Raw genomic sequence first — 27646 nt, 5'->3', positions numbered from 1 at the left:
CCAGCAAAGGGCGCCCACACACCGGCTGCCAGGTCTGTGGTCTAGACTGGTCTGATGAGAGCACTAAGGGGGGAGCGGCTCTACTCGTCATCTGAAAACCGAAACTAGTTTTCTCATTTTGTTTTGCGTCTGAGCTGAGGAAAAGGTTTAGCGAGGTACGTATCCCGTCTTTGGCTTTTAAATAGGTAGATTACCTTGTTGAACAGTAATGTAGTCAGCACGTGTTCGGGATGTTTGTCGATGTTTTGCTTTATAAATAATAACGATACGCGTATTTCATTGTTTTTTGCCTCCATTGTCTGAGGAAGTTATCCTTCTAACATGTAGACAGAACCATGATGATACTGTTCTGTAAAACGTTTATGGAATCAGTTTTAATGTTTTCATTGGTCTCATGGTTTGGGAGCGTCTCTGCTAAAAACAAGAACTCCGTGAATCAGTCGGTTAAATGGATAATAAGTAAGGTGATTGTTTTGACATACCTCAGTAAGACCCAAAGATGCATTTTGGACTCTGTTATAAAAGATGTGCAACATCTACTAAACTCAGACTTTCAGCTGCTTCCCTCTGGTCTGAGGCTTTTAGTCCCAAGATCAAAAATGAATCGTTTTAAAAGGAGCTTCGTTCCAGCTGCTGTTGTACTAATGAATAAATTGCGATCTATTTATCGATTTTAGTACGTTTGTCTGATCGTGTCTTTATATGTATATATATTTATATATAAACACGACGAGACTGATAAGAAATAAATCTGCAAAACATACGGGTACAAATAAAGCAGCTAACCTTCTGTCCTTTGTAACATTTGTTTTGTCATGATGACAATTAGATGACAAAATATCATAAGACAAAATGTCATATGACACTTTGTCTTATGATATTTTGTCAAATGACCTTTTTTAATGTAATACTTTTATTACAGCTGACAGTCGTACAAAATCAACATGTATCATAAGTGTACAGAGTGAAAACATGTCAATCAGTATTATATAATAAGTATTGTTATGCAGGAAATAGAGAGAGAGAGAGAGAGATAAGAGAGTGGGAAAAAGGAGGAGGACAGGATAGATGGGAAGTAATAAACAGCATTCTGTTGTTGGGGTTATACAGATTATACATCAGTGGGTCACAGCTCATGTGAGGATATTTAATGCATTGCAAATCTTTATAGTTTTTGTGCATTTTTATTTTCAGACTCTCTAATTGAAAGAATTTACTGTTTTAAATGATTGTAAAAAGCAGTGAAGCGGTTTCTTGCCTGAAAATTTACTACTGTGAATGTGGAATTTAGACATCAAGATCAAAAGATTTATAACTGTGTTATAAATAAATGGACTGTAATAAATGGAATGACTGTTTTAGGAGAATCTGCACAAAAACTACAATCTCAGTATTTTTTGCTTTACTAAATCTATTTCTAATTACAATTTAATTCTTTAAAAAAAAATATATATATTTAACACTTCACTGGAGAGAATTTATGGATTATTTTAAACTTCTTTCACCTTATTAGTTATTAGATAATATCTCTTGGACCATGGTTTAACATCCACAAACATTTTACAACGTGAGATAACACTCGGTATTGTTGTTATATCATTTTGGCTCGTATAGCTTTGTTATTTTTTGTAGAATGACTTGAAAAGCAGACTCCCCCCACCCGCTGTGTCTTTGACAGCTTTAATATTAAGTTTGTCATTATCTAACTGAAGTAGAGCTTTAAACAACATGCAGATACCAGAGACGATAGCCCCAAATACTTTTGCAAAATCTCCAGGAGTAACAGGGATATTGTGTTTTTGAAGAAATTCTCCATAGGTAAACAATAACCCCTCCTCATTAAATAGTTAATCAACCCATTTAATGTTGTTTTGAAACCAGTATTCCATAAAAAGAGATTTGTGTTTGTATAAAATAGCTTTGTTATTCCAGATCATATAGTGGTGAGGAGTAAAGTTCTGTTTGTAGATGAGAGACCCTGAAAGAAAGACCTGCTGATGAAAAGCTGACATTTTCACAGGAATTTTATCCATGTGAAAATTGCAGATAAGAAAAAAAAATCTATACCACCCATTAGGACAAAGCGAAAGGGATAATGTTTCATACAAAAGTAGTGTCTTTTAACATCTGTTTTATCCAATTAATTTGAAAAGTATTGTTTAAGGTCTGAAAATCCCTAAAGTGAAGACTTCCTCTTTCATAAGGATTCACAACAACAGCTTTGCTCAAGTAGTGAGTCCTATTTTTAAAGCCAAAAAGCGTCTTGTCACTCTCTGTTAGAGTTTTATCATTAAGAAGTCGAAAGAACGTGAGATCCCTTCTGCCTTGGTGAGAAGGACTCTTCCTTTTATGGATAAATCTCATCAAAGCCACAGTTTTTTTGTAATATTGGATTGAAATTGGAGTTGCTTCTCATGCCCTGATGTCTTATTATCAAAATACCTAAATATTGTATTTCCATTTTGTTTGGGATATTTGGATTTTCAGATTTGGAACATTCTTTAATAGCCATAATTTCACATTTCTGATACTGAGACATAAACCACAGGCTTTGGTGAACTCTTGAATCACACTTTTGGCTACAGAAGTCAGTTTTGTTTCTTTTTTAGGAATAATGTAGTGCTGTCAGCTAACTGTGTGATCATTATTCTTTGCTGAGGAGAGAGATGCCTTTTACAGCCCTCGATTTAAAATGACACGCCAAAAGTTGTGCCACAATTAAGAAGAGATAAACAGAGGCAGGGCAGTTAACAGGTTAAATCTCGGGGCTGTGCCACCTGACAACTTGATGGGATTGTTACTATTGGTGTACAGTGTTCCATTAAATGATGTCATAAAATGGTAGTGAACAGCTCCTTTTACCTTTAGTTCAGTAGAGACAGACAATTCCACGTCTGAAATTATCTAAATGATTCTAGTGAAGGTGTGTGGAGTTTAAAAACACAGTGGAGCACTTCCTGTATGACCACATGACATGACAAGGCGCTATAGAGTTTGCAGTTATGGTTGTTAAACATGATCAGAGCAGAGGCCTGTCTCACATCTTCAGGAAGACCAGTCCAGATTTTAGCTGCATAAAACTGAAACACTGATTCCCCTGGTTTAGTCCTGGTTTAGTCCTGGTTTAGTCCTGGTTCAGTCCTGGTTTAGTCCTGGTTTAGTCCTGGTTTAGTCCTGGTTTAGTCCTGGTTTAGTCCTGGTTTAGTCCCTGGTTTAGTCCTGGTTTAGTCCTGGTTTAGTCCTGGTTTAGTCCTGGTTTAGTCCTGGTTTAGTCCTGGTTTAGTCCTGGTTTAGTCCTGGTTTAGTCCTGGTTTAGTCCTGGTTTAGTCCTGGTTTAGTCCTGGTTTAGTCCTGGTTTAGTCCTGGTTTAGTCCTGGTTAGTCCTGGTTTAGTCCTGTTTTAGTCCTGGTTTAGTCCTGGTTTAGTCCTGGTTTAGTCCTGTTTTTAGTCCTGGTTTAGTCCTGGTTTAGTCCTGGTTTAGTCCTGGTTTAGTCCTGGTTTAGTCCTGGTTTGGTTTAGTCCTGGTTTAGTCCTGGTTTAGTCCTGGTTAGTCCTGGTTAGTCCTGGTTTAGTCCTGGTTTAGTCCTGGTTTAGTCCTGGTTTAGTCCTGGTTTAGTCCTGGTTAGTCCTGGTTTAGTCCCTGGTTTAGTCCTGGTTTAGTCCTGGTTTAGTCCTGGTTTAGTCCTGGTTTAGTCCTGGTTTAGTCCTGGTTTAGTCCTGGTTTAGTCCTGGTTTAGTCCTGGTTTAGTCCTGGTTTAGTCCTGGTTTAGTCCTGGTTTAGTCCTGGTTTTAGTCCTGGTTTAGTCCTGGTTTAGTCCTGGTTTAGTCCTGGTTTAGTCCTGTTTTAGTCCTGGTTTTAAGTCCTGGTTTAGTCCTGGTTTAGTCCTGGTTTAGTCCTGGTTTAGTCCTGGTTTAGTAGTCCTGGTTTAGTCCTGGTTTAGTCCTGGTTTAGTCCTGGTTTAGTCCTGGTTTAGTCCTGGTTTTAGTCCTGGTTTAGTCCTGGTTTAGTCCTGGTTTAGTCCTGGTTTAGTCCTGGTTTAGTCCTGGTTTAGTCCTGTTTAGTCCTGGTTTTAGTCCTGGTTTAGTCCTGGTTTAGTCCTGGTTTAGTCCTGGTTTAGTCCTGGTTTAGTCCTGGTTCAGTCCTGGTTTAGTCCTGGTTTAGTCCTGGTTTATCCTGGTTTAGTCCTGGTTTAGTCCTGGTTTAGTCCTGGTTTAGTCCTGGTTTAGTCCTGGTTTTAGTCCTGGTTTAATCCTGGTTTAGTCCTGGTTTAGTCCTGGTTTAGTCCTGGTTTAGTCCTGGTTTAGTCCTGGTTTAGTCCTGGTTTAGTCCTGGTTTAGTCCTGGTTTAGACCTGGTTTAGTCCTGGTTTAGTCCTGGTTTAGTCCTGTTTAGTCCTGGTTTAGTCCTGGTTTAGTCCTGGTTTTATTCCTGGTTTAGTCCTGGTTTTAGTCCTGGTTTAGTCCTGGTTTAGTCCTGGTTTAGTCCTGGTTTAGTCCTGGTTTAGTCCTGGTTTAGTCCTGTTTTAGTCCTGGTTTAGTCCTGGTTTAGACCTGGTTTAGCCCTGGTTTAGTCCTGGTTTAGTCCTTGTTCAGTACTTGTTTCACTTCATGCACAGTAAAGGACTATTCTTATTTTTTGCAGCAGCTGTTTGAGACACAACATGAAGAGCAGCCGTGTGGAGGAAGAGGAGGCGCAGGTCAGGAGCTGGGACAGAAACAGAGGTGCGTTCACTTTAAAAAAAAAAAAAAACTTCTTAAAGCTGCACTGTGTAACTTTTTGGGGGTCCGTCTTCTGTTTGTTTCTATGGAGATGTCGCTGCTCTACCTGGAATGTTCGACAGTGTGACATTAAACAGCTCTATTTTTATTCGATTTTAACAGCTTGTTCAATTACAAGTGGTTTTATATCAAAAATACGTAGAAAAACATCTCCATGAAGAAAAGTGTTTGATGGATCCTCCACCGGAAAAGTTCCACAATGTACCTTTAAGTAATGGCATTTTGTTTTGACTTGTGAGTTTTGTGTGTTTGATATTAAGCGATTAGGACACCGCCGATCTAAAAATCTAGACTCTTGCTGGTGCTGTCCCTGATTTATTCCTTTTACTTTCTTAAAAAAAAAGAAGGAAAAACTTGTTCTTGAACTTCCTCATTTTAATTAAACCAAACATAAGACACTTGAAGAAGGATCCTGAAACTTTTTGCCAGCTCATTGGGCCTAACTGAGAGAAAAGAGGCTGTTTTTTTCCCTTGTTCTTTTTGAAGATTTGAAATTGGCCTTTTTTATATGTGAATATGTTTTTATTCACTGTTATGTTTTAATGCATTTATTTTTATTTTCATCTGAACTGTTAAGGTGCTGTTTTTTGTTTGTTTCTGAAAATCTGCAGTAATAATAATAATAATAATAATAAAAACAAAACAATGTTAGACCATCCATGGATCCCACTCGTAAAAAGGAGATTTATTCATCTCAGTGGGACTTTTCACATGTAGAATTCAGTTAATCATGAGGAGAATAAACATGAAAAAAAAAAAAGTTAATCTGACCAGAAAGTGAATTATTCTCAAACTAATTATTCATCACCCACGGCCTAATCTACAGGCTACAGGATGTGATTTGCCGAAAAAACGGATATTTTATAAGCTTTTAAGCGATATCAGTGGCTTTGCATTAATCACACTGAGGTCCATGTCGCACCAGATATTAAAATAATTTAGGAGAGGTGGGGATATCAAAACCAGAAGGGTCAACAAATTTCAGAACGTGAAAATATTTTATAAACTACATTACACACGGCCTTTTTCATTCTAGAGTGGAGCTCCACTTAAAAAAAAAATAAAAAATTGGAAGTGGAAGTGGAGCTCGACTCATCCGTACTGCAGCCAGACCCTTTTGGAGTTTTCTCGGTAAAACCAGCAACACTTGCACTTCATGATTCTCTGACAGTAAAACTCTTCGTAATTAGATGCAGACAGTACACACAGGACTCATTTTGACCTCAAGAGCCGCTTAAGCCATATATCTGCACTGGGACAAGATGCTTTTTGAGTAAATAGGACAAAATCAGGTACCAGACCTTTAAAGAACACATAAGGGTTCTGCTGAATAAGGACTGTATCAGACTGTGACTGTTGGAGGCTCTGAATACACATGTGTGTTCAGTGTTCTGTGTGTCAGATGCCCTCCCTCTGCACAGGTATCTTGTGTAACTTTTCTGGTGGAGGATCCGTCAAATACGTACACAGTATGGCATTTAAACCTTTTCATCTTCATGGAGACCAAACTAGACCAAGTTAAAGGTCAGATCAGTGGAGAGGCTGTTTTACTAGGTATTTTTGAGCTATAAAACCACCTGTGATTGAGAGCTGTTTAATGTCATACTGTGGAACATTCCAGGCAGAGCAATGACATCTGAGTAAAGCATTTGACGGACCCTCCCCATACACTGTCTCAAAGAAGTGGACTAGGCGAGAGCGACGTCACCCACAGCGTTCAGCGCCGCTCAAATGAGGCTCGCGATGTTCACGGTTACAGGAGCAAATCTGAAGTCAGGCTCTATGATATGAAAAGGATTTTATTGACAGACAAAACAGTGAAAAAAAAATCAGGAATACGAACATTTTAAGAACAAAATGATAAGGTTCACAGCAGCAGTTACAGAGAGAGGAGCCACAAGATCCTAATGTAAGTCTATTGGAGCCAGAGTCAGAAGGAGCCTGAAGAGCCTCCTGGAGAACTTCCTATTTGGCGCACAGCAGCTAGTGTGTTAGTTATGTCCACTCATATATATGGTTTATGGACCCTCCACAAGAAAAGTTACACAATGCACCTTTAAATACAATCAAATCCAGACTGAAATGTGAACGTTACACGGTCAAACTGTCATGATTCTCATTCTTCTGACAGAGCTCCTGAAGGCACCTCCTGTCTGCTCCCAGTGCACACCAACAAAGTGAGTAACAACTCCTGAATCAGATATCCTCCAGATCGAATCGTTCAATACTGGTGTCATGATTCGATACACGTGTTTTGGTTTAAAAGGAAAACAGTTCTCACAACATCCGCCTCAGATGCAGCAGAAAACAGCTTCATAGATAGAGACTTACAGCTGACATATGTAAACAGAGGAGGGTTTTATCTTTCACTCACTTTTTATTTTACATTGATAGACCCAATAATGACAAAGATATGACCTTTAAATAATTTACAATGGCCCTTTCCTTTGCATCGGCTTTAATCAAATGCGCTCGTATACGCACCAACAACGTGACTCTGATAAACATTTTTTTCTCTGACTCGGAAAACTGTCTGTTGAGACATTTCTTTGTAATATGTAAATAACCTATAGTATCATTTGTCTTGGCTAAAATCTCTTATGACATTTTTAATTATTATTTTATATTGCACTAACCATTAACTTTCGCGTTTATGTTTAGCGCTTTTATTTTGAAGGGTTTATTTTCATTTAATTACCTTGACAATGAGAATGGAAAAACGTTATACGGAGCAAATGTATACATATATATTTTTAGATATTTTCTATGTCTTTGTTAAGCTTCCCTTCTGAAGAGGCACAAAGCTCTTATGGCAGATTGGTGGATTTATTGCCATTAAATCTAAAATTCGCCAGTTCAAGTGTCAGTCTTCATTCAGAGGGGTACGCGAAAAAATGTAACATGGTATTAGTGTCCACAAAGAGCACAGGAGAGAGCACAGTGTGTCTGTAAGAGCACAGACTGTAGGGGGCAGTGTGGGAGGAGCTACGTACTGTGTCTGCTGGAGACGAGGCAGAGCAGCACCGACTCAGGCGTGTGAACCCAGTGAGACTCAGGAGGAAAATAAACCATCAAATCGTCATCAAAGAAGGAAAAGTGTGATACCACTCTATATTAAAAGTAGACTATATTATAACATATATAGCCTGAGAAATCTCTGTTCTTGTTTTCACTGAATAAAAATTCTGAGCTGTGAATAATTGTACCAAATGAACTAAAACACTTCACATATAAACTACAGCTGTACAGTGGTTCTACTGTGATGTATTGTGTGTAATGTATATAATGTTTCATTAACATCATGTTACTATATTATACTCAATAGATTTTTTTTTTTCATCTTAAAATGTATTGAAATCAAATCCATATCATGACCTGTGTATCGAGATATGTATCGAATTGTGGGAAAACCATATCGTTGCATCCATAGTGTCAGATGCTCCTCCCCTTGTGTCAGATGCTCTCCCCTTGTGTCAGATGCCCTCCCCTTGTGTCAGATGCCCTCCCCTTGTGTCAGATGCTCTCCCCTTGTGTCAGATGCTCTCCCCTTGTGTCAGATGCTCTCCCCTTGTGTCAGATGCTCTCCCCTTGTGTCAGATGCTCTCCCCTTGTGTCAGATGCTCTCCCCTTGTGTCAGATGCTCTCCCCTTGTGTCAGATGCTCTCCCCTTGTGTCAGATGCTCTCCCCTTGTGTCAGATGCTCTCCCCTTGTGTCAGATGCTCTCCCCTTGTGTCAGATGCCCTCCCCTTGTGTCAGATGCTCTCCCTGTGTCTCCATGTTTTATTTTTGTGTGTAAAAGATGCTAACCTTGTAGTTTAGAGCTCTACAAACATGTTCTGAAATGTGGAATTAGGTTAAAGTTCAGATATGAATGCTCCTGGACAGGGTTTTTAGTAGTTAGTATCTCATAACTAGGCACCAATATTCTTCCAAACAAAAACCCTCAAAACTGTCTTTTGTTTTCAGAGCAGAGGGTCCGAGGGGGAGAGCAGTGTTCAGTGACTGCTCCAAAGCTCTGCCTTTAGAGTTCAGCCTGGAACCTGCACCACATCCCAGTGAGCTGTAAGTCACTAATGTGATTCAAACTGACAAACAGTGACCAACTGTCCATCAGTGCACTTAAATGGAACCATATATGTAACTTTTTTAACATCATGTCTTGGTTTAGTCCTGCTTTAGTCCTGGTTATACCTTTTTCCTTGTTACCCTTCATGTACAGTAATGGACTATTACAGTATATATTGCAGAGGCTGTTTGTTGCTGGGGGTGTTCTACATGTATCTCTATGGTGGAATGCTCAGCATTTACCATGGAGACACAGTGCACACATTAGCAAACACTGACAAAAATGTTTTAAGATTGTCAGCACACAGCCTGAAACTGAATTTAATGTCCATCTATGTTGTACCCACGTAGCAATCCCCAAAGAAAGTGATCGAAACTGAACTAAACTGGGACTAAACCAAGTCCACGTGGAATCTACATGTAACCCAGGTCTTAAAATCATTCCTAACTGCCTCAAATAAAATATATATTTATTTATATTTTCTACCTGTACGTAACCGCATATAGTCACGTGCCGCTACGTACACACGGCATGCGATCCGCCAATCAAATCGCTCGCAGCGCCCAATACAAGCCTCCTGTGCCTGCTCTCCCTCATTCAGGAGTTGGGGAGAGGAGCCGCAGGACTGCTGCACAGAGGTCTCATTACCACCGCAGAGGACGTGTTTTAGCCGCGCAATCAATTCACAGTGGGATAGGCCAGGTGTGCCCCAGTGGGTGCAAAACCCCCCCTTCGATGGCGAGCTAGAACAGCCCACGAACCCACGTGAACCATATCATCGTTACCATCACTACCATCATCCCCTTCTGCTGGTCTGGTAGGAGGCTGTACAGCCAGTCGCTCCCCACCCTGTTTCCATTCACTACTCGCTACTCCTACTGTTTTGCGCTTGAGGACAATTCACATTCCCGGTCAAAAAAAATTCTGGACTTTACATATTCATTACTACCCCGTGGAAGGCGAGATAGTGACTCTGTGTACTGCTATTGCAGTTAAGGTGTTGGAGAAAATATCACTGGACTGTATTGGTTAAACTTTTTCTTTTCATATGGTTACACATTCATTCTAAAGAAATTGTAATTGTACCGCAATATTACTGGTATCAAGCTTGATTCCCGAATCTGCAAAATTGTAAATATTGTTTTTTTGTTATTCACTATTATCACTGTAAATACATGGCACCAGCCACTAAACCATAATTCCTGACTCCATATTATTCTGTCACGCACCTCCCAGAGCCGTTACCTTCATCTTCTGATCTAGCCTACAATAACCTAAATTTCTTTTGGCAAGCATCAGCATATATGCTACATACAGATAAGCAAAACCAGGGCTGGTTTTATCAGTCTGTGTTTTACTTCTAATAATCATTTGTCTTTTGTCGTTTGCAGAGACAGTCCTGCTCCTGCCCTGAGTGGCGTGAACGAGTCGTCGAGCTGGGCTCTCTCAGACACACAGACAGACTTCCAAACCGTGCAGAGTAAGTCACTGTAGGTCAGCTGAACTGTACATACTGATTTTTACATCATACTGTTGTTGTGTCATTAGGCAAGACATTTCACCCCTGTCTGTGTGTCTGTGGTGGGTGAGTGTCATTGAGCCTGTGGCCACAGATGGGCAGCCTTGTCCCTGTCATGGCATAGCGCCCTGTGGAGCACAGTAGTGACATAAATGAATGAAAGGAACGAATGGAGCCTAGACCCAAGTTTCATTTTTCAACCCCAGAACTTCAAACCAGACCATAAGCTCATGTCCCATCCAGCGGCAAACACACTACTTAACAGAACTGAAATTAAAAATGTATTTTCTGTTTGACTAAAACTATAAAAAGAATTATTAGAATTATTAGACATTTTCTAAAAGAATCCTGCTGTCTGTAGATAAATAAAGTCCACTGTAGTTTCTGTTTTCCCTATTTTCTCTGATCACTTGATTCTCCTGGTTTCAGATGACTTTAAGCGCTCCCTGCAGGAGAAATGTGAGCGTGTGCGTGAGGGAGGTGAGACTGGATGTATGACTCCTCTAATCAGTATCTACACTGACCTGTACATCACAGAAGGCCTTAGTGAGGAGGTGAGCACTCAGCACGAGGAGCGCCACCTGGAGGCGCTGTCCAAAAACACCGTCCATGAGGCTGCCATTCGCTGCCAAGACGTTTTTAAACAGCTTCCACTCGATAAGGGGCCTGTGAGAGTGGTGCTGAGCAGTGGTGTGGCGGGAGTGGGGAAGACCTTCTCTGTTCTGAAGTTCTGTCTGGACTGGGCCAAGGGATCAGAGAACCAGGAGCTGGACCTGGTGCTGCCGCTGTCATTCAGAGAGCTGAACCTAACCAGACGAGGTCGCTACAGTCTGCTCGAGCTCATGCACATATTTCATCCATTACTGTGCCCTGTCTCTGCACAGACTCTGGCCCTTAGTAAAGTTCTCTTCATCTTTGATGGCCTGGACGAGTTCCGTGTCCCCCTGGACTTCAACTGTGAAGTCATCTCCGAGGTCACACAGAGGTCAGAGGTCAGCATCCTTTTGGTGAACCTCATCAAAGGCTCATTGCTTTCATCTGCCCTTATATGGATCACCTCCCGCCCAGTAGCAGCCAGTCGGATCGCGGTGAGCTTTGTAGACAGGTTTACTGAGGTCAGGGGTTTTCTGGCAGATAAAAAAGCCGAGTACTTCAGCAAGAGGTTCCCAGATGAAGAGCAGTGTGCCATAGTCCTGTCCCACATCCGATCGTCCCGCAGCCTCCACACCATGTGTCAGATCCCAATCTTCTGTTGGATCACCACCACCGTCCTGGACCACATGTTAAGACGCGCTGAGAAAGGACCGCTGCCACAGACCCTCACAGACATGTACGCTCACTTCCTATTTGTGCAGATCCAGAGGAAGAAAAACTATGGAGCAAAGAGCAGTGGTCCAGAGCTGAGCACGGCCGACTGTGAGCTGCTGCTGAGGCTGGGCAGACTGGCCTTTGAGCATCTGCACAAAGGACACCTCATGTTCTACGAAGAGGATCTGAAAGACGTGGGTCTGGACTTGGCTGAGGGCTCTGTGTTTTCTGGACTTTGCACCAAGATATTCAAACAAGAGAGTATCATCTTCAACAAATCAGTCTACTGCTTCGTCCATTTGAGCGTCCAGGAATTTCTGGCTGCAGTTTACACGCACCATTGTTTCAGAAAGAAAAAAGATTATCTAAAGCAAATAGTGAAAAACTGGGACAAAACTGGCTCATCAATTGACGTTTTTCTCAAAGCAGCTCTAGAAACATCTCTCGTAAGTTCCAGTGGTCACCTGGATTTATTTGTGCGCTTCCTCCATGGTCTCACTCTGGATTCAAACCGGAGACTTCTAGGAGCTCTGCTGGGCCCAACACCGATCGACCCACAGGCGAGACAAAGAGTCGTCCACAACCTGAAGAAGATGAAAACTAAAACCTCCCCAGACCGAAGCATCAACATCTTTCACTGTCTAACGGAGCTCAACGATCACTCTGTTCGTCAGCAGATCCAAGAGTTTCTGAAGTCGGATGATAAATCAAAAAAGGTGTCAGAGATCCAGTGCTCGGCTCTGGCCCACATGCTGCAGATGTCAGAGGAGGTCTTGGAGGAGCTGGACCTAAGGAGGTACAACTCATCTCGTGCAGGAAGACTGAGACTGGTCCCAGCTGTGAGGAACTGCACCAAGGCTCTGTAAGTCCTGAAGATCGTTTAAAGGTCGAGTATTACGCAGAACTGACTCAGTGACTTGTGAGCTTTAAAGGCGCTCTGTCTGGAATGTTCCACAGTGTGACATTAAACAGCTCCACCTTACGTTTATTCAATTACAGGTGGTTTTATAGCTCAAAAAACAGGCCTTCTGACTGTGAGCGGGGTCGCCTCTCCACAGATCTGACCTGTAATTTGGTCTGGTTTGGTCTCTGTGAAGATAGAAAGGTTTAATGCCGTACTGTGAAACATTCCAGACAAATTAATAACATCTACATTAGGGCTGGGTATCATTAAGAGGTTGCTGATACGATACATACCTTGATACACAGGCTACGATACGATACATATCTCGATACAGTCAGCTTTTGATTTGATACGATATATTTCAAATTGATTCAATACAGTTCAATAAAAAATAATGGCTAAATCGTGGCTGTGATACTAAAAGTCTTTGTTAAACCACTTCTTGTGCAAAGTTCATATGAAACACAAATATTTTAATCATCAAAACAGTGCCAAAATGTCAAAATGACGTGCAATGACACTGAAGGACGGGTCAAATGCATGTTAATCCAGAGACACTGAAGGACAGGTCTCTGTCTGAGTGAGTGACAGGTGGATTCAACAAATCACAGTGAAGTGTGAACTCTCAGATGAAGAAACTGGCCTTAGTTAAGGATCTCTTAAAGCCACACTATGTAACTTTTCTGGTGAAGGATCTGCTACCTTCTTGTCTGCATTGAGATTTAAAATGTTCCACAATATGGCATTAAATCTAACTAACAGCATGTAGTCAAGCAGTAGAGGCCATCAGGCCAAGTTACTGGTCAGATCTGCGGAGTAGCAACCCCACTCACAATTGAGCAATTAAACCATCCATAATGAAATAAATGCAACACAGAAACATGAAATTCCAAACTGGCCAATCCAGGCTCATATCTGTATTTTTTATAAATCAGGCTGGTCCCACTCTCTCTCGGACAAATTTGATCGTCCAATCAGATTTGTTTATTTCAATGATGCATGTGAAATGAAGGAGCTCATTGGTCACCATCATTTACAATCAAAATCACATTTCCATACCAGTTTGTCAAAGCCTGATCCCGTCACATCTCAGAAGCTCAGAGGTCGGGCCTGGTCAGGACTTGGATGGAGACACTTGGATTTCCAGGAGCTCCTGTGGCTCCTGGAAATCCAAGTGTCCTTAGGCAAGACACTTCACCCACATTGCCTAGTATGGAAGTGGTGTGTGCGTTAGTGATGGTGGTGGTCGGAGGGGCCGATGGCGCAGATTGGCAGCCTCGCTTCCGTCAGTCTGCCCCATGGCAGCTGTGGCTACAAGAGTAGTTTACCACCACTGAGTGTCGAGTGAATGAATAAATAACTGTAAAGCGCTTTGGGGATCTTGAAAGGCACTATATAAATGCAATGATTAATTTCTCTCTCCTCAGATAGACTTGGACAAACTTTATTGATCCACAAGGGAAATTATTCGTACACAGTAGGTCACACATCACAATATAATAGAATAACAAAGAATAAAAAAATATAAATGGTAATAATAAATGTACAGAGTTTAGTGCTTTACTCAGTGATTCTGCAGAAAACCTCCATGTTCTTCAGTCCTCTGTGATATTTGTTTTCCTTAATTTTTTCTGTCTCTGATTGTCTAATCCACCTGTCAATCACAGCTTTTTAAAAACAAAAAGACCAGACTCACATCTTCAGAAAGTATTGAATTGTGTATTCTGGATCCCAGACGACTTCTACTCATCTATGTGTCTCTGTTTTTCAGTCTGGTTGGTTGTGGACTATCAAAGGTCCACATTGAGGTGGTGGCATCAGCGCTGTGGTGCAACCCTTCTCACCTGAGGCTCCTGGACCTGAGTGAAAACTTGGAAGTGAACTCCCAAATGAAGGTGTTGTGTGAAGGACTCCAGAGCTCCCACTGTCGCCTGCAGACTCTGAGGTCAGCCCACAGATCACCTGTTTTATAGGCTCTATTCGCTCTTACCTCACAAACAAGGAAGCGATAACAACTTCCGGCGGGCTTTGTTCGCTGGAGTAAGTCTGACAAAATCTAGGAAAAATGAGAAAATCTCCCAGTTTTTTTCTTTCATCTCCATGTCATTGTAGCGTTCCTGTAAAAAACAGGCTGGTGGTTTCAGATTTCACTGCAAAGTATCATTTCAGTACCATGTTAGGCTAGATTCATATTTTATACTTACACTTACATTATACACTTATATGAAACATCAAGCTAACATTTTATGAATAACAATAGGTGAGTTTCATTGTTGACAAAAGCGCGTGTTGCATGCTGGGAATTATTTTGGTCGGCGGCAAGAAACACTAATTCAATGACGGACGGAGCGAGAAAGCACGTAAAGGGTATTGATCCCGGTTATTTATCCACTCTAACGGCAGAGGACCCAAGACCATTTGACCAGAAATTGGTCATAAACATCGACGGACGACAAATCACCCTTTTCAACCCCGACAAAAGGTGAAACCAAACCAAACTTCTGGTCAGAATCGGCAACTACCTGGACAAATATTCACTTGGGCGATATCCACAATGACTTGGTGGAAACTCCTGGGCCATTCACAGCAGAAAAGATGAAAACCTCCAAGAGTCTCGATGTGTTGTTGAACTTGTTGGAGTCCACGGTTTGTTAGGATCTTCTACGTTTGCTCTGCGGATGTTTGAAAGTCGTTTAATTCACCGTTAGTGGTTCTTTTCACTCAGAATACGAAAAAGACATTTTCCTTCTTCCGTGCTTCTATTTGTGCATCCGATAATGCAGCAGGAATTTACCATTATCGGGATAAATACGCGAGGTTACGCACTGTGTTTGACGCTACCGTGTTTCTTGCCTCCGACCAAAATATTTCCCAGCAGCAACGCGGGCTTTTAATAACAATGACGTCAGCTGAAACTCGCCTATACTGTAGTGTGCATAAACTAAGGCTGTGTCCAAATGTCTCCCCCAGTCCCTAACCCCTCCCTCTCTCCACAACCCTGCACTCTTTATCACACTCCACAGAGCTTCATTCACAGATCTGTGTTCTAATGAAGTTTCCTCATCACAAACAGACCTAGAGTTGTGTTTTGTTTTGTTTTTTGTTTCATTCACACATGTTTAACACACAAACCCTGCACATTTAGGCTAAGTTCTTCTTTCAAACAGAAAACACTCTTGTTTCACCTGTGATGTCATGTGGTAATACAGGGCGTACTCTTCTGTGTTTTCAAACTCCATACACCTTCACTAGAACCATGTGATTCATTTGAGATCTGTATTTCCAATCTCCACTGAACTAAAGGTAAAAGATATCTTGAAAACTACCACTGCGTTACATCACAAGGGACATCACGAGGTGGAACAGAGCATTTTGAGCTTTGAAGTTGTAGACCACAGGTGTCAAACATAAGGCCCGGGGGCCAGATCCGGCCCTCCAAGACCTTTAATGTGGCCCTTGGGTGATTTTTTACTAAAATATTTAAAATGTTGAAATTGAATTTTTATTAAAGTTTCAGGTTGTTCATAATATTATAATATTAGAATAAGAAACAGTTCATCAATTAAAAAAAGATTTCTGTAATAGATTTGCGTTTCTCTGCACAAATATTTGAACTTATTGTTATTTTTGGGGTTTATATGCCTTGAGTTTTCTGATCCGGCCCCTTTGGGATTAAAGTAGGTTGGATACGGCCCCCGGACCAAAACAAGTTTGACACCCCTGATGTAGACAGACTAATAATAAAGAGTTACTCAGACATGTGTGAATGAAACAAAACACAACTCCAGGTCTGTTTTTGAGGAGGGAACAACATTAGAACATGACTTAAAGCTCACAAAAGTGAATTTAGCGCAATATAGGATCTTTTAAAGTTGACTATTTTTGGTACTTAATTCCAGATTAAATGACTGTGGTCTGTCCGAGTCGAGCTGTGCTTCTCTGGCGTCTGCTCTGAGCTCCAACCCCTCACACCTCGTGGATCTGGAGCTGGGGGATAATCCAGACCTGAAGGATTCTGGGGTAGAGCGTCTGTGCACGTTTCTGCAGAGTCCAGACTGTCGAATCCAGATCATCAGGTCAAAGAGTTTCTTTATTTTCTTCACTGGTGGCTTTAAAAAAACACATTATGCAAAATTACTACCACCTAAATTTGTATTTTGTTTCCTTAATCCATTAATCCAAAGTCTTCTCTGAGGATCAAATACGCTCTGTTTACATAATGGCAGTTTAGTTGCGGTCACAGACTGTATAAAGAACGGGAGTGTGATGTCACCCATACCGTTCGGCTTAAGGTAAATGAAGTTCATAGAGGTTAGAAGTGATAACAGTTGTAAGAGTGATAAGAGTGCATTTGGAGCCAAGTTTCATATTTGGAATTGCGATCACAAGGAGCCAGTTTGGAGCGAGGCTGTTGAAGATAACATTCAAACTGTGGCCCTATTAGCACAGCGTTTAAATTGGATAAGGACTTAAATTGTTTATCTTTTAAATGTTCATTCCTGGTGCTAACACCAGAGGGAGCTAATTGGTAGTTTTAAGTATAATTTCCAAATTCAGACATTTTAAGTTAGAAAATGTGAAATACTGATCCTAAAGTGACCAGATGTATGTTCAAACAAGAGTTAAAGCTACAAGAATGCATTATATGTGTAGCACCCTCAAGGAATTAGTATGAGGACGAGGTTTATAACAGGGTTTATTTTGCTCTTCACAGCCCATGAGAACTGGTAACAAAAGAAATACAATAAATAAACATTAAAATAAAATTTGTACCTTACAATACATGAAACTTAAATTGCACAAAAATAAAAGTACACAAGCCTTGTGGGCTGACATCCACAAGGGGGATAATTACTTATTTAGGGTCTGAGATTTCCTTCTTCACATACTAAATGAATAACATCGTTATTCGTATTTTTATCTAATTTATGCTGATCTTACCGGAGATCTTTAAAACGTGTCTGTGTCAGTGCGCTGAACTTTGTTCCACATGCGTTTCACCAAAAGGTGACACAAAAGTAAAATAAAAAAGACAAACACAAAATTAAACACATAAATATATATAATATATAAATATTATGTTCTTTAAAGCTGCTGCCTGTAAGTTTATTAGATTTTTTTCACCAACTGATAGTAGATATGAAACCCAGGCCATATATGCTGCTCATGTCCAACCACGAAGTAGAAAGGAAGAAAAAAAAAGCTACATAACATTTTTAATAAAATCTTGTTATTATATTTTTTAAACTATGTTTAATGAAATGAGTTGTCTAAAATGTCATATACACTTTAAATATGGTATTGGTTTAGAATAATGTATTCTTTTGTCAGACTGTGGGCCTGTGGTCTGTCCGAGTTGAGCTGTGCTTCTCTGGCCTCTGCGCTGAAGTCAAACCCCTCACACCTTGTGGATCTGGAGCTGGGAAATAACCCGGGGCTCCAGGACTCTGGAGTGACCCATCTGTGTGCGCTGCTGCAGAGTCCAGACTGTCGGCTGGAGATTCTGGGGTCAGATCACTGTCTACTTTCTCTATATCTCGTGTTCCGCAGGACCAGAGGCAGAGCTATTTAAAATAGATCAGACACCAGCAATCAAAACATTGGTCGATGTTGATTTTAATGTACAGTTTAATTGAGTCTCTCTCCTCACATGTCCTTGTGTTACACAAGTTTTGACTTAAATCTGCACATTTTGACTAAAAGTCCAGTGGGGGCTGAACAAAAAGAACAATCTAATCGTTTAATCAAATTTTAAGTTCAAATCAGTTTGTTTGGAATAAAACTTTTTTTATTTTCCCCAGTTTTTGCAGTGGGAGTGTAAAACAGGCTGCTCACTGCAGTCACAGCAGAGTTTGACGAGTGATGGTCTACCTTCATGTGTTTCACAGAGAAAAGCACAGAGCAGAGCTGATGATCTGAAACCACTGATGTCACATCAGATGTGGAAGTGCAGATCACGTCTTTGCCCCACATCAGCCTCATGTTCATGTTCAGCCCCAACACTGTGAGGATTAGTCTGTTTTATCTCATTCACAAAATGGAGAGAGAATTCCCCCAATTGCTACTGTGTTAAATATAAATATCACTCCTCAGTATAATGTGACTTCAGATGTTTAAGCTGGTGTTAGCATCTGTGCTGTGTTTCAGCCTTTTCTATTCACAGTCCACAAGAGAAATGAGCATTTTAACCAGAAGGAGCTTATGTACTATTCACTGCACTGCAACTTTAATTGAAACAGTTATAAAATGATCTTGTTTTGACAATTTTCTGTAGTTTGCAGAACATTTTTAGAGGAAAAATACAAAGCGGTAAAATTGATACCATGTCTGATTCCACTGCTAAACAAATCTACCTATGGGTGTAACTTCATTTACGCTGAACCTTGATGAAAAAGCAGAGGTTCTTTTTTTTTTTTTCCCTAAACCTGCATCTGTGTTTTTTTACAGACTGAACAACTGTGGTTTGACCCAGTTCAGCTGCTCTTCTGTGGTGTCAGCGCTGAAGTCAAACCCCTGCTCCCGTCTGAAAGTCCTGGAGCTGGGAGAGAACCGAGACCTGAGGGACCCTGGGGTGCAGAGCCTCTGTGTCCTGCTGAGGAGTCCAGACTGTGGGCTGGAGGCGCTGAGGTCGGTGCACGCTGTTCATTTTAGTTATTTAATTTGTCAGTTATTTTGTTATTATTTATTATTGCTTTTATTTTTGCTTATTTGTTTGAAAAGATCATTTAAAGTGTATATTATTTAAAGCTACTATCTGTACTTAGACTGGCCGATCCACTTGTTGTATTTTCACATAGCACCACTAGATGCCATCTACATTGGGTGAAGGGGCATCAAAAACAAAAGTGAAGCTTATTATTGCAAATATAGCATTTTCAAAACAATAAAAGATCTCACGGTGATCTAAATATATTATGTGTTACAGTTAATTCCCCGCAGAAGTAAAATACCCCCTGTTTAAAAGCAAAAAAAAATGTTCTTGCTGTAGTGACCGTAATAATGAGACATTATGGGCGACAGTTGCTCAGTTGGTGTTTGTCCACTGACTCACAGGTTGGCGGTGCGATTCCAGCTCCCACAGATTAATGCTGTTATCCTTGGGCGAGTATGAATGTGTGTGTGAATGGGTGATAGATGGATGGACAGATACTTCATTCATCCTGATGGAAATTCAAATGATATAAAGTGCTTTAGGCCCTGAAAATGGAAACGCGCTATATAAAATGTGATCACTATCATTTCCCATATCTTTGTTTTGTGTTTTATTTTCTGATATGCGTTTTTGTTTCTTGAGGCTGTGGAGCTGTGGTCTGTCCGAGTCCAGCTGTGCTTCTCTGGCCGCAGCTCTGCAGTGGAACCCGTCTCGTCTCAGAGAACTGGACCTCGGAGAGAACCCAAAGCTGAAGGACTCTGGAGTGGAGAGTCTGTGTGCTTTTCTGCTGAGTCCAGACTGTGGACTGGAGAAGCTCAGGTCAGTTACGCTCAGTGATGGAAGAAGTATTCAAGACTTGAGTAAAACCGGTGCAAAAAATAAATAAATAAGTAAATACTCATGTGAAAATAAAAGTATGTACCATATTTTCCGGGCTATTAGGCGCTCTGGATTATAAGGCGCACTGTCGAACTTTTTTTCACAAATAAACCGCGTGGGACTTTAAAGGAAACACAACAGTGTGATGGGTGAGTGGTTTTGTTTGTTTCTGGCGTTCACAGTGACTCTGGGCTTTGTTCAGTCGTGTCTAGAAGTGGCACATTGCACTCGCTTTTTCGGTTCGTTCCTCCGTTCCGTTCCTCGTCGGCGTGGAGTGATGAGTGTGTCTGTGGGTGTGTTTCGCTGTGCGGTCGCTGTCTGCTCCGTGTGTGTTTGTGTGTTCTGCGGGTGGTTGCAACTTTGTAGTTTACTGAAGTCGTGCTGGGACACCTGAGTGGATTCGTGTACAGGGCGCTCTGGATTGTGGTGCGCGGTTGTTTTTTGATGCGGTTAGAGGCTTAAGAGCGCGTCTAATAGCCTGGAAAATACAGTATATGAAAAAATATACTTAAATGCTCGGACCTGTGGGGAGGCGACTCCGCTCACAATGAGAATGTCTATTTTTCTATCTTATTTTTGAACTATAAACCACCTGTAATTTAATAAATGTAAAGTAGAGCTGTTTAATGTCACACTGTGGAACATTCCAGGCAGTGCAGTGACAAAAGAGATAAAAACTACAATGATAATCATAGATTATTGATGTGTTTCAGAAGACGTCACAACATTCTCTTAGCCAATAATATTAAACACAGATGGAGCAGATAAGATGAATATTGGTCAAATGCAGATTTTAGTTTTAACACAGTGAGTTTTTGGGTCTAGTCGCTGATAGAAATGATCAGGTCCAACATTTGTGAATTTCACCTTTGTAGATTTCATCACAAAGGGAGAATTGACTCCTGCTCCTCCTCCTCGTCCTCGTCTGGGGGTATGACATCATCACATTATAGAAGCTGAAAACCACCAATATTCATTGTGTGGACTAGGGATGGGCATGATTAATCGATTAATCGATAATTGATCATTAAGAATTTCATCGATTACGTTCATTTTAATCGACAAACCGAATGTAGGTTGCTGTGCGTAACGTGACCAGACAGGGGTCTGTACATGTAGCTCTTTGCACTCAGAAGGAGCGAGACACAAACAGTCGGTCAGTCTGCAACGCAAATGCGTATTTAACAATGATTTGTACAAGAAATTCCACACTTTCCGTTGCGTTCGGGACAAGTGTGAGTCCATGTGCACAGTGTATAAAGCAGCACATATGTTTCTGTGTCCAGTGGGAAAAAGTTTTACCAGGTGAGAGTCGCTCAATGTGGATGACGAGGCCCCGCCCCCTCCCCCCGTACGCTGTCCTGGTTTTGACAAACACAAATCTGGTCACACTAACCTGTATTCACCTGAGTCATGTCTTTTAATCCGAACAGAAATTGAACCACATCAGTGACACAAGAGCTGTAGTTTTATCTTCGCTTAGTTTATGCAAATTAGTGATGCGGATTTAAGTTTTGTTTCTGTGAGAGTTGAACAAAACTGAATTAAACACATTATAATGTCAAACGGGCTGATGTGGCTCTAGAGTCGTTACGGTTTATATGTCGTAAAGTTGAATTTATTTATGCAGATTAGTAGTGCAGATAGTAATAATAATGATGATCATTTTAATATAAACACGTTAATGATTAATCGATAATCGATCGTTAATTCTTCCGACGATCGATTAAGAAAATTTCATCGAATGCCCGTCCCTAGTGTGGACATTTTCTTTGTAATTGTTGTTTTTCTGTTCTACAATGAGATTTGAGCTGAAGAAGGTTAAATTATGAACTTCTATGACTCGTTAAGGACAAAAACTGACTACTTAATTGCTTCATTGCATTATTTATTTAATGCAGGGGTGTCAAACATACGGCCTGGGGGCCAGATCCGGCCCTCCAAGACCTTTAATCTGGCCCTCGGCTGATTTTCTACTGAAATATTTTGATTATATTTTCTATTAAAATGTTGGTAATTTTCTGCGTCACTTAGCACAGCAGCGTCTCCAGTGTCTCTGTACGTGGCCCCTCCCACCAGAGCAGCACAAATGAAGACTTGTCTCTTTCCAAACGCTCTTAAAGGACGATCGTTTTGACTGTTGACCGTGACACCCTCATCAGAAAAATGTCCAAAATGAAAAAACGTGGACGTGAGTGCAGGATTTTACAAGAAAAATTGACTTATTCCTGTTTGCGCAAGTTCATGTTAAAACATTGTGTTGAAATTGCATTTTTCTTAAAGTTTCAGGTTGTTTATAATATTATAATATTTTGTAAAAGAAAGTTCATCAATTAAAAAATATTTCTGTAATAGATTTGTGTTTCTCTGCACAAATATTTGAACTTATTGTTATTTTTGGGGTTTATATGCCATGAGTTTTTGATCCGGCCCCTTTGGGATCAAAGTAGGTTGGATACGGCCCCTGGACCAAAATGAGTTTGACACCTCTGGTTTAATGCATCTCATATTTTTAACAATATTATACATTCAGAATTGTTTTTTGGGGACAATTCTGCTTTATGGTTTGGTTTGGGTATGGTTTATTGTCACCTTATTCCAGCAGTGGGCGCCTCCATCATCATTGGGTTTGTATTATTTTGTATGAACTTCTATGACTCATTAAGGACACAAACTGACTACTTAATTACTGACTACCGTTCAATCGGGACTATACGTCTTTTTAAAGTCTCCAGAGAATCAGTGCAGAATCAGTGGTAACATGACCATTTTAGACAAATGAACTGACTTTATGTCATATTTTAGCTGCAAAACTTTTCCCAGATTCTCAGTTGACATGAATGGGATCCCCGTTTAACCGGAAGTGCCACCACAAGAAAGCACGGTTCAGGAGCGTTTAGAGACAAAAATGGGTGGAGTCCAATAAGGTGGAATAAATGTGTCACTATGACAGGCCTGTTGAAGAGGTTTTAGAGTCATCCATGCACATTTGAATAATCTAGTGAGCTCTCCCAGGCCCTAGGCAAACCCTCCTTACAGTTACCAGTACGAGCCTGTACGAGGCTCCGCCCACAAGCCTACGTCACCCACGCTTCCATACGACAATTATCCATAAATAGACAAAAACATGATACAAAACTGTACACAGCAACTTGACAAACCTGATGTGATGTGCAGTAGTTTCATTAGTGGGAAGAATACTGATTATGTTGTGATAGTGCTCTGAAGGGGGGAGTGAGTTAGTGTCGGGAGCAAAGGGAAGGACAAAAAAGTGAAACTCATAAAATATGTTAATATGTTGTTTTTGGTGAATATAGCATTTTTAAAACAATAAAAGAAAACATGGTGATCTAACTATGTGATGTGTTATAGTTAATACCCCACAGAAGTCAAAAGTCTTTAAATCCTTAAGATCTTTACTAACCATCTTGTAACTCTGGTGTATCTTTTTTATTTTAGTTTGTACAGCTGCAGTTTGTCCGCATCAGCCTGCTCTTCTCTGGCCTCTGCGCTCAGGTCTGGTTCTTCACGTCTGAAAAGGCTCGACCTGAAGGACAATGGTCTGACAGCAGCTGATGTTCAGGAGCTGCAAGAACTTCACCTGGAGATCTTGAGGTCAGTCCCTGAGTTTACACACAGAGTGTGTTCACATGCACATCAATAACCCGGTTATTAGCCATATCCCGGTTCTGTCAGTATTCGTGTTACTGTGTTTACATGCGCACTGAGAAACCGGGACACTCATATCCCTGTATACATGATCAAATGGAGTATCCCGGTTTCTTGACATAATCTTACAAATGCGCAGGCGCAAAAATGAACTTAAATCAATTTCATAAACCAGGAAAAATACAAACCGTGAGCTCCTTTAGCATAAGAAGCTAAGGAGCTACGAGATCTCCCACAATCCACTGTGCAGATTCTTCATTAAAATCTTCTGCATAAATAAACTCAACTTTACAACATATAAACCAGAACCACTGTAGAGCCACATCAGCCCGTTTGATCAGATCATTCAGCTCTGATCACATTTGTTTACGTTTTACAGAAACGAAACTTAAAACCACATCACTATTTAGCATAAACTGTTAGCGGTGATAAAAACAGCTGCTCCTTGTGCCGCTGATGTGGTTCAGCTTCTTTTGGACTAAATGACACGACTCTGTGGATTATGTGTGTTGTTTTTATGACAGAAGAGGTGCTGATGATGGTGAGTCTGTTCTGTGTGTGTGTTGTACAGGAGATAGTTCATGTTTTATCTTTTCAGTGATCATACGAGTGCAGATTGTACATGTGCAGCTCTTTATTTTACAGTCATTTCACTCGTTTGGTCACTTTATTTATGTTGGTCACTTTATTTATGTTGGTCAATTTATTTATGTGACTACTGTTGTGGTGAAAAGACTAGAAAGTGTCTTTTGGACGCATGCACACTCAACTTTATGTTGCAGTAACCAGGATACTGCGTTTACATGCCACAAGTATCCTGTTACTATCAGAATAAACCAGCTACAGTATCGCGGTTTCTAATAACAGGATACTGTCATAACCGGGATACTGCAACCGGGTTACTGCGTATACATGCACCATGAAGAAACCAGGATACTCAGAAAACCCGATCATAACCGGGTTATTGATGTGCATGTGTACACACTCACAGACAATCACTGTTGCCTTGAGCCGTGTTGACTCTGCTCTTTCCTCTACAGGTGATCGATGTCGTTGCACTCAGTGAAGAAGCATGAAGCTGCACCACCTGTCTGTTACAATTCAATTATTATTATTATTATTATTATTATTTTGCAAACAGGGCTCATATTAGGCTCATTTAGAAGGGAACACGTCATTAATTAGAACATGATACAGTCAACTTTTAATGGGCCCCTTTTACACTATTTTTTGATCTATTTTATACTGTTATTTCATCACAAACAGACCTGGAGTCGTGTTTTGTTTCATTCACGCTCGTTTAACACACAAACCCTGCAGATTTACGCTGAGTTCTTCTCTCAAACAAAAAAAAAATGCTCTGTGCCACCTTGTGATGTCATGTGGTAATACAGGGCGTGCTCCACTGTGTTTTTAAACTCCACATACCTTCACTAGACTCATTTGGATCATTTCAGCTCTGGAGTTGCAGATCTCTACTGAAATAATGGTGGATACCAGTCTCTTGCTATTTTTCAGTGCTACTTATTTAAAAGTTTATTACCATTTTTATATTTTTCTACTCTGTGTTATTATAAAATATTGTGATGTGTGAGCTGCCGTGTCCAAGTAATTCCCTCGTGTATCAATACATTCTGTCTAAAGTTTAAAAGGCTATTAAAATAAAAGTTACCACGACAAGGTTGAACAGAACAGTTTGAGCTTTGGAGATGTAAACAGGCTAATAATAAAGAGTTTCTCAAACGTCCGCAGTGTTGGGGAGTAACAGATTACATGTACCAGAGTTATGTAATCAGAGTACAAATTATGAGTAACTGTATTCAGTTACAGTTACTGTTTCAGTGAGTGGTAATTGGATTACAGTTACTTTGTTGAAATAAATGGATTACACAGAGGGATTTTACTGTTTTCACATTTTGGGCTATATCCCTTTTTTTTTGTTTTTTTTGTTTTTTGTTTGGTAATTCCACTCATTGCCGGACACTAAACCAGGTCTAAACCAGGTCTAAAACCAGGTCTAAATCCAGGTCCAAACCAGTTCTAAACCAGGACTAAACCAGGACTAAACCAGGACTAAACCAGGACTAAACCAGGACTAAAGCAGGACTAAAACCAGGTCTAAATCAGGTCCAAACCAGGTCTAAACCAGGTCTAAAGCAGGTCTAAAACCAGGTCTATAATAGGTCTAAACTAGGTCTAAACCAGGTCTAAATAGGTCTAAACCAGGTCTAAACCAGGTCTAAAGCAGGTCTAAAACCAGGTCTATAATAGGTCTAAACTAGGTCTAAACCAGGTCTAAATCAGATCCAAACCAGGACTAAACCAGGACTAAACCAGGTCTAAAACAGGATTTAATAGGACTGTGTCTCCTCGTCTTCTATCAATAATATTTTTAATTTGGTTCAATAAAGTCTGAGCTTTTTTATTTCTTTTATCAGACAAAACATCTTATGTGAAGATTTCCTCGTCTTTGTTTCTCTACAGCAAATCAAGTAATCCAAAGTATTCAGATTACATTACTCACCTCAAATAATTTAATGGATTACGTTACAAACTACATTTTGGTGTATGTAATCTGTAATCTGTAGGGGATTACATTTTAAAAGTCACCTTCACAACACTGAACGTCCGTGAATGAAAGAAAACACAACCATGTTTTGTAACATGGCTTAAAACTCACAAGAGTCAGTTTTGTGTAATATAGGACCTTTAAGTAAAGCCGTTTTTGAGCTTGTGACCAAGATCTCATATCTTAAAGTATTTGTGCTAAAATGGATGTATGTGTGTTTATGTTTGGTTTGTATCCTATTAGATAAACTGCAACAATGGTGATAAATATGCTAAAACATTAAATACATTCTTCTAAGCTACTAGGGCATTTTAGTATTGCACAATAATATATTTATTTAACTAATAAAATTCTATTTTTTCACACAGTACTCTCTCTTTTTTGTCTTTTTCCTCTGTTGAAACAGTTCCTTCTCTTTCCTTGCCTGGCGTTAGACACATTGCAAATATTTTAAGGAAACTACAATTAATTCATTTGAATTGTGACTTACCAGCTCTTTTGTTTTATTGTGTTCTTAAAGTGCATATGAAAATGTATTTAACATTTTTACTAACTGTTGCCTAGTTCTTTTTAGTTTTTACATTTTTGTGAAGTTTATTATTTGACTTCCTGATTGGATGGGGGCAGGGTTAGGGTTAGGGTATATGACATACATAGGGTACATAAGTACATTACCTCTGTTACCTAGCAACCGTAATGTAAACAAGAGCCCATAGAAAGCATAGAAGCAGCATAAAGGCTGGTCACATGAGACATGAGCAACTGACAGACGCAAAGCAAACTTTCTTTATTTGGTCATTTTAATTCTATAAACAAGGATCCTCTCACAAGTAAAGTTAAGTTACACTAATTTACTGCTCCAAATGTGAGGTTAGCAGCTAATAAATGTAACAGTTACAGCCCAGTTAAGAACCAAAGTAGAGAGATACTTTATTGATCCCAAGAGAAATTCAAGTTTTGCTGCAGCAAATTATTGCAGTTGGTGTTGCTGTAACATTTCCACTGCGTGTCTCAGTCAAAGGTCTCAGTGCAGTTCAACAGGAGGACTGGTCAGGGAGGGTCAGCAGATCCCAAGGAAGAGCCAAGTGTCCCTTCTGTGTCCTGCAGCATCACAGCAGCCTCCAGGGGGCACCAGGGGAACAAGAAAGGCCTCGTTCTCACTTCACTCTGGTGTTAAGGTTGGTGAAATGGTTTATTCCCTCTGTATTTCTTCTGGAACACTGAGGAAATAAACCATTTCACCAACCTAAGTGTTTCTTCTGGAAGATCTGCCACATATGGTGTAAAAAGCCTGTAGCATC

The 27646-nt window shown here is 40.3% G+C and overlaps 1 protein-coding gene across 9 annotated transcripts; it reads left to right on the top strand.

The window, feature by feature from the left end:
- On the top strand, nt 1-26715 carry LOC110164435 (NACHT, LRR and PYD domains-containing protein 12-like). Of its 9 annotated transcripts, XM_055159990.1 has the most exons (15): nt 1-155; nt 4642-4721; nt 6910-6955; nt 8746-8841; nt 10237-10325; nt 10794-12534; nt 14348-14521; nt 16476-16652; nt 17908-18084; nt 19024-19203; nt 19871-20047; nt 23567-23722; nt 24817-25959; nt 25992-26013; nt 26048-26715. In XM_055159990.1, the coding sequence occupies exons 2-13, from the start codon at nt 4661-4663 to the stop codon at nt 24818-24820; spliced, it is 3078 nt and encodes a 1025-aa protein (XP_055015965.1). In that variant the 5' UTR covers nt 1-155; nt 4642-4660; the 3' UTR covers nt 24821-25959; nt 25992-26013; nt 26048-26715. The 9 variants fall into 9 exon arrangements, with proteins under 9 accessions (XP_055015965.1, XP_055015960.1, XP_055015963.1 ...); XM_055159985.1 differs by having other exon boundaries at nt 24817-25925; nt 26003-26715; XM_055159988.1 differs by having other exon boundaries at nt 25992-26715.
- The last annotated feature ends 931 nt before the right edge of the window (nt 26716-27646 follow it).

The sequence above is a fragment of the Boleophthalmus pectinirostris genome, unplaced genomic scaffold (genome assembly GCF_026225935.1).
Source record: "Boleophthalmus pectinirostris isolate CB_2022bp ecotype Guang Dong unplaced genomic scaffold, ASM2622593v1 HiC_scaffold_2826, whole genome shotgun sequence".
Taxonomy (NCBI): domain Eukaryota; kingdom Metazoa; phylum Chordata; class Actinopteri; order Gobiiformes; family Gobiidae; genus Boleophthalmus; species Boleophthalmus pectinirostris.
The sequence above is the reverse complement of the archived record's forward strand: the minus strand, read 5'-3'. Positions and strand labels throughout refer to the sequence as shown.

What these genes read in the sequence shown, in the direction of transcription:
- LOC110164435 (XM_055159985.1), top strand. Translation starts at nt 4,661, where the DNA reads ATGAAGAGCAGCCGTGTGGAGGAAGAGGAGGCGCAGGTCAGGAGCTGG. An exon ending in GCACCACATCCCAGTGAGCT is followed by an intron (nt 8,842 to 10,236) that starts GTAAGTCACTAA and finishes TGTCGTTTGCAG; the next exon opens with AGACAGTCCTGCTCCTGCCC. An exon ending in TGTCGCCTGCAGACTCTGAG is followed by an intron (nt 14,522 to 16,475) that starts GTCAGCCCACAG and finishes ACTTAATTCCAG; the next exon opens with ATTAAATGACTGTGGTCTGT.